General features: G+C 35.0%; 1 protein-coding gene across 2 annotated transcripts; it reads left to right on the plus strand.

Moving 5' to 3' along the window:
- Positions 1–4,141: 4,141 nt before the first annotated feature.
- Positions 4,142–6,361, plus strand: SAP18 (SIN3 associated polypeptide P18). Of its 2 annotated transcripts, none has more exons than XM_078965425.1 (6): positions 4,142–4,354; positions 5,263–5,313; positions 5,426–5,536; positions 5,607–5,702; positions 5,793–5,870; positions 6,128–6,361. In XM_078965425.1, exons 1-6 carry the CDS (start codon positions 4,223–4,225, stop codon positions 6,158–6,160), a joined length of 501 nt encoding a protein of 166 aa, XP_078821551.1. In that variant the 5' UTR covers positions 4,142–4,222; the 3' UTR covers positions 6,161–6,361. The 2 variants fall into 2 exon arrangements, with proteins under 2 accessions (XP_078821551.1, XP_078821552.1); XM_078965426.1 differs by having other exon boundaries at positions 4,145–4,354; positions 5,281–5,313.
- Positions 6,362–7,579: the final 1,218 nt, after the last annotated feature.

Genomic DNA, 7,579 nt, shown 5'->3' on the forward strand with positions numbered 1-7,579 from the left:
CAACCTCCTACAATCCATCCATCATGTAAAGTGGCAAACTTTACGTGAATCTAAGGAGATCTAAGCCTTATTCACCTTAGAACCAAGGTTTGGGACATGGTGGTTTCACTAAGCTCTCAAACACAGGAACTTTAATGCACTCTAGGCCTTCAATATTCCAGATCTGAGGTAGCAACCTCAGATCTAACCTCCAAACTCCAAAACATTCCAAGAGATACTCCCCACAAACCCCAAAATGATGAAACTAGGAAGATACAGCCCAAGAACGAAAGTATTAACTCCAAAAGATGCCTCAATAGCAACCAAACTCGAATCCAAGCAAAGCCCTTTGATCCAAGCCACTTCTCCTTCAAGATCTCTTCAAACAACACTTCTCCAAGCTCTAATTTGTTCAATAATGGGACTCTCCATGAAATTAGGGTTTCTGGAACTCAAGGGGGAATAAGGGAGGCTGTGGAGGGGTGTAATGCTCTTTATATAGGGTTCAACCCCAAAAATTAGGGTTTTCTCCATACAACACCTACTCGCCGAGTCCATCTTTGGACTCGCCGAGTAGGCCACTAGACACACGACCATAGCCGCGACCTGACTCGCTGAGTCTAACCATGGACTCGCCGAGTCACCCTCTAAAACTTACACTTTTAGCCCTTCAACTCTACTCTTGCGATTCCGGGATGTTACAAACATGTTATTACCTGTTTTTCTAACAAAGATTAAAGCATATTATGATAATGGCTTATGGAGATTCTATGAAAGACATGACAAAGTTTGACAAGTTGGTGAAGTTTGAAGGCCAAGAATTTTGTAGATGGCAGAAGAACATTAAATTCCTCCTACCCACTCTAAAAGTGGTGTATGTTTTGAGTACACCCATGTTATAATTTATTGAAGATTAAACTTTGGAGGCAAGAAGGAAGAAATCAAAGTGGGATAATGATGGCTACATATGTTGTGGCCACATTCTCAATGGTATGTCTAACTCTTTATTTGATATCTATTAAAATGTTGAATATGAAAAAGAACTATGAGCTTCTCTTGAATCCAAGTACATGACTGAAGATGCTTCTAACAAGAAGTTTATGGTTAGTAACTCTATGAGTTACATGATGATTGATTCCATCACTATTATGAAATAATTCCATGAAATGTTAAGGATTCTAGAACAGTTTGCTCAACACAATATGAAAATGGATGAAACCATTTCTATGGTTGTTATCATTGATAAATTGCCCCCATCCTGGAAAGAGTTTAGACACACTCTGAAACAGAACAAAGAGGAATTAACTTATGGTTCAACTTGGAATCCATTTACAGATTGAAGAGTCTTTAATGACTCAAGAACTTGATAATAATCCTAAAGGAAAGAACCAACTTGGTTCCTCTTCTATGAATATGGTGGAAGGAGAGGGATCAAAGAATCCTAAAAAATATATTATTAAAAAGAAGTTTAAAGGAAAGGATGACATTTCTTCCAACAAGAAGGATGATGATGTTGCATGTGATGGGTTCCATAGGTTTATAAAATTTATGTACAATGTGTAAAAGTAACACTTAACAATTAAGGGCACATGCAACCTATAAGGTTCTATGTCTTCACTTTTAAGGCAACATATTGATATGTGTATTTCTATACATATTTTTATATATTATATCTTAATATTTTAGCCTTTTTTATTCTTATTTAGAACTAAAAGGTACTTATAAGGCTTTGAATTATAATTTATAGCTATTAGTTGTTGATAGATTGGAAAAGGAAGGATTGGAACGGAATTCGGGCTTAGAAGCAAAAAGAAAGGAAATTGTTGAAGGCAACTAGTACGCCCAACGTAACATTAGTTACGCCAAGTGTTTGGCTGAGAAGATGACTACGCCCCGCGTAGTTAGTAAGTACGCCCAACGTATTGGGCTTGGGTCTTAAGATTGGATCGGGATGACTCTCTTAGTCGCCCCGCGTACACTGACTTATGCCCAACGTATGTAAGTCGGTTCCAAAAGTTATAAATAGTGAATTTCAGCCAACCAGAAGAGTGATTCTTACTACCAATGATCCTTAGTCGACAAGTAACATATATTTGGTCGTTTTGAGGGTCAAGAAGGCGGCCAGAAGGCCGTTAAGCTGACAGGAGCGAAGATATGAAGGATTAGAGATCGGATTCAGTGAGTATGGGCCGGGGGCCAGTATCTCACTTACAGTAGGAGCTTGGACGGGGTTCCATGACTCATTAGTAACAGGATAGGGGCGAGGCCCAAGACAGGCGAGGCCTTAGGACAGGAATACAGTAGGGTATGTTCAGTTATGTGTTATATGCTATTTTGTATTATGTGGTTAGCGGACGGGACCTAGAGACAGACGGGGCCTAAAAAAACAGATTTGTATTCGAGCGGGGCTCGAGGCCAGGCGGGGCCGTTGTAGGGGCAAGGCCCGAGGTAGGGGCGAGGCACGAAATAGCGTGCGTGGCCCAGTATGTGCTATATGTGTTTGTTCAGGGTATGTGGTAGGTTGGGGAACTCACTAAGCTTCGTGCTTACGGTTTTCAGTTTTGGTTTTAGGTACTTCCGGTAGGGGAGGGAAGAGCTCGGGGTGATCGCATTGCAAACACCATTATTTAGACAGCCTGTGATGTTTTACTCTGATAATGAGAATATGTTTTGAATTAATACTCTGAATGTATGTTATGAATTATGACATGGCTTTTATAAATATGGTTTTAGTAATGTTTAAAGAATATTTTCAATCGTGATTTTTGGGACGTTACATTACCCTTCACAAAAGATGCTTGTCATTAAAACATGACTGATTCATCCACGACTACTACCACCATAGTTCAAAAAAATATTTATATGTATATTAGCTTCATAATCTCCCCCATAAACATCATCCTATCTTCAAAATGAAGTGAATCATAACCACCGCCATCGCCAACATAGCCACCATCGTGCCACTTACCAACATACCAAAAACTTGAAATTTCTTGTCGTGATCATCCATCTTGTGCTGGAGATTGATGTGGTCCACCCTAGATATGATGAAATTGTGTCCCAACTGCTCCTTTAGCCTTTCCATTTCGCTTTGGTGCTTAATGGGTGTATCTTCATAGCCATAGAAGATGGAGTGCATATCGTTGTAGGTAAGAAAGTCTCAAGAATTATTGAGTCGGGGGAGTGTGGTGGAGCTGACATGACAATATTTTCGGGTTCTTTTCGGATTGTTTGGCTAAAAAGGGAAATAACTTTTAGTGTTTCTTTTGTTTAATCCCTACATGTGATTTTCTTCATTTTATATTGCCCTACCCCGAATGATAACTTGGGGAGCTAAGTGTTAATGAGTGGTTGGGAAGTAAATACTCATTAAACAAACCTTGCATACATGGACTTATTATGGACTCAATGTTGACTCAGTATCCTACTATGCAGGTGACACGGCACAAAAACCTATTAATATAGTAAAACTCCCAATTTAACTGATAAACATTAAGTTCGTACCCTTAGAAAGCAAATAAATAAATAAATAAATCAAATACAAATGACCTTTTAAACCAATATACATAATATGGTTTGGTTGCGTGAAAATAACCATTTGATTAAGTTAATTACTTATAAAAATTAAATATTTATGCAAATATAAAGGGGTGTTTAAGATTGCATTTGAAAAGTGCTTATTGGCTTATCGGCTTTTTGAAAAGCTAATAAGTCAAAAAAAATGTTTGACAAACTCAAAAACACTTTTCAGAATAACTTTTCCATAAGCTTAAAAAAAACTTTTTAATAAGCATGTAAAACGTGATTTTTTGAAACTGTTAATGATTTTTCAACCAAAATAACTTTAAAAAACACTTTTTAAGCCAAACACTTTCAAAAAGCTTTTTTTTAAGCCAAACACTGTTTATTTATTGACTTATTGACTTTTTCACTATAAAAGTTTATCCAAACACTTTTAAAAAAAATCTACTTGATACTTTTTACTTATTGACTTTTTCACTGTAAAAGTTTATTCAAACACTTTTTTATAAAATTTATTTTTACCACCACTACAAACAAATAAACCCTTTTACCTACAAAAAATTAAAATAAAATAAAATATAAAAAAAAAATAATAAAAAAAAAAACTTTTAGAATTCAAAACACTCCACGCACCCCCTAACCTAACACCCTAAGAGTGCAAATAAAAATTTGATTTTTGGCTTGTGAACGATAGTTTGCAGAGGTAGTAAAATTGTCATCAATGGCAGCACGAGTCGGAGAAGGGCAAAGAAGAGGAGGAGGAAGGCCACTTCCGCCGTCGGCAAGAGGACCTACTGGTCCTCCTGTTCATGGTAAACCCGGACCTCGATTTGAACCAGTCGACCGCGAAAAGGTTGTGTTTAGCTCTCTCTCTCTCTCTCTCTCTCTCTCTCTCTCTCCGCTTATCTTCATATCGACATTCCTTTGTGTATTATCGTGTGTGTGAGGTTTTAATTGGTGAATGTTAATGTGTATAAGTTCTATTATTTGTCTGAAGCTTTTCTAGGGTTTGGAAATATGCTATATTTCTGAGGACTTTAATGCTTTTTGTCTGCTTGGATAAACGTTTGGTAAATGACTTGATGTATTGCTAACGTAAAATTTAAGTTCTGGTGATTATCTTTCACAAACTGAACCGAATTTTATAAATTTGTGAAACTAGGGATACTCTTCGGTCTGAATATTTGAATCTTCATGGAGAGAAACAATAATAGCCTCTCAACAGTGTAAGAAAAAGCAATCTTCATCAATGCGCGTCAATTCATAAAGAACCACTGATTCATAGAGACAGTTTTGATACCATATTGGCAATTGAGTAGAAATTTTGCAGTTTTGACACCAATACTTCAGGAGATTGGGTCGTTATGTACCCTTTGAAACTTGTTCTGTATTTCTTTGGTAGGACTTGAATTGCAGAAATGATCATATAACTGGCTCTCAGTTATCTTAGCTACTCTTAAATCCTGTTGTGTAACTGTGTTTGAACATATTTCATAAGCTCAGATTTTCTACTTGAACTCGTGCTTATGCTCAAAGCATCTACAATTTAATGAACAAGGAAGCTGTAAATGTGTAATTGAGCTCATGAGCTGCATACATTCAAACTAATTCAAGTCAAGCATCTGATCTCTTAGAAAAGTAATTCTATGAAAACGAATTAGCACCAAGTTTTTTATCCTCATATATTTCATAAGCCAAACAATAGTTATAGTTTATACAACATAATAAACCGCTTGTGTGACTGACATTTTATTGATAAAGTCCTTTCTTGACATGCAGACTTGTCCATTGCTACTTCGAGTTTTTACCAAGGTAAGAATCCCATTTGAGATGCTGGAATATTACTTTTATATCCCCTAAAAATAAATTTTGGTGCATTCAGTTGTAAGTTAAAGAGTATTCTTGATTTTGAAAATTGAAACAGATTGGTGGTCATCACAACCAGGCAGACTTTGCAGTGAGAGGTAAGGAACCTAAAGATGAAGTCCAGATATACACATGGATGGATGCTACACTTCGTGAGCTAACTGATCTGGTACATACAATACAATGGAATGGAATGATGGAAGGAATGGAATTGAAAGTTGTTGTGTTGTGGTTTTCAGGTAAAGGAGGTAGCACCAGAAGCTAGAAGAAGAGATGCAATGCTGTCATTTGCTTTTGTATATCCTACCAAAACTGGTCATTTTACAGTCAAAGAGGTAACCCTTATAGTTTTTAACAATAGTAAAAAAAAAAACATCACCTTACATTTTTTACATTTATCACCAAAGAAAACAAATTTGTTGTAGGTTGGGAAAACCTTGTCTTATCCGAATGCAAGACGACCAGACGATGGCAGCAAGGCCCTCGGCAGCCTTAGCTTTGAGGTAAGGAAACACACCTTCTCGTTATACTGTCTGCATTGGACTCAGACTCAGACTGATGTTAATGGGGAGTATAGGACAAAAAATGTTGATTCTTGTCCCACTTAGAAAGATAGGACATGCACTCGCTCTTGATTTCTCATCTATACAAAAAGACATGAATGCCCTCCTCATCTGTATAATCGAAAATAACCCTAGAAAGTTTGTCCAGACCAGTGTAACGTAACTTGTGAATTTCTAACGAGTAACCTAATTTGCAGATTGGAGATTACCTAGATGTCGCAATTCTTTAGATTATCATGGTTTTGTGGTTTGGTTTGGTTAAGAAGATTAAACCATTGGAAGGGTAGTTTTGTAATTTTGCTTGCGGTCAACTAAAACCCTATTTACATGGATATCTTTAAAACCCAATGTTTTAATTTGTTTTTTTTTTTTTCCCTGTCATTTTGTGGTCGGCCTTGTTGAAATGAGATGATAACTTTTTCTTGCAGCCATCCATCATGTCTAATTCGTTGAATCAGAATTAAAAGAGACAAAAGAAGTCTTATCGATGTCTTTTATGCGTGTTGATGGAATTTAATGTGCTTGAGTTGTAATAAAATGTATATAAACAAAATCAAACCCTATGAAAATATGGATAAGTTTGATTTTCCTTGTTGCATGGAGATGATGTGTTTATAATTTATATATTAAATTAAATATTAATAAGATACATAATCTAAATAAAAACTTAATTCTCAAATCGCTATTAGAACCCAATGCTACCTTGGCATGGACATTGTGACAAAATTTGACGAGCTTGATTTCTAGAACTTTATTGGACCGATTAGAACATGTATAACTACTGAAAAGCAAATTTCAAATACTTTATTGCCATAATGTCACTAAAAATTAAAAATTGAAATGTTATGCTGGAGCCACATAGGCTCTCTTGTTGGCATTAAACATGTTAAACCCCACTTTTTATAATATACAACTATACCTAGAATGGTAGACATTTTATTATTATATGGTTTTATTATTGGTTACTAATATGAATTGGAAACTAGTCACAAACCGACTCTTTTGTATTCAAAATCAAGTTTTTTATATTATATTATTATGCGTTTGTTTCGCTAGAATTGAATTGAATTCGAGGAAAAATAAATACATGTTCGGATATTTGGTTTGACTTTGTAAAATGAATTTGGAATCCTCAGTGAAAAAACTTTTCATTAAATAGGAGAAAACATTTTTGTTCAAGAAGATGATAGAATTAATTTCTTACTATCAATAGAACGCGACATTTTATATTATTATCTTTGTTTTATTTCACAAACGTAATCTCTACCATTGCCACCGCCAACCTCTACCGTTAATTTGGAAGATTAACACTAAAACTTTGATAAAATAAAATTATTGATGAAACGTGATATGATAAAACTAACTACTCGGTTTATATACTAGTTATTTTTTTCTTTGTAAATTTCATTATATTAGTTTGACACTTACGGATTAACGTTATTATTTAAAATAAATTTAATCATGGTCAGTTCTTGTTTTTTTTTTTTTTATTCAATGAATTCTATAAAAGTAAACATGCATCAGAGTTTTTTATGAACAAATCTTTTACAATAATTGAATTTTATATAATATAACTGAATAATAAATATAAAAATAAATTACTTATGGATATATGTTACAATGTAATGTTTTAAGTAGGGTTTAGTTAT

Source organism: Lactuca saligna, chromosome 7 (genome assembly GCF_052625555.1).
Source record: "Lactuca saligna cultivar CGN05327 chromosome 7, ASM5262555v1, whole genome shotgun sequence".
NCBI classification, from domain to species: domain Eukaryota; kingdom Viridiplantae; phylum Streptophyta; class Magnoliopsida; order Asterales; family Asteraceae; genus Lactuca; species Lactuca saligna.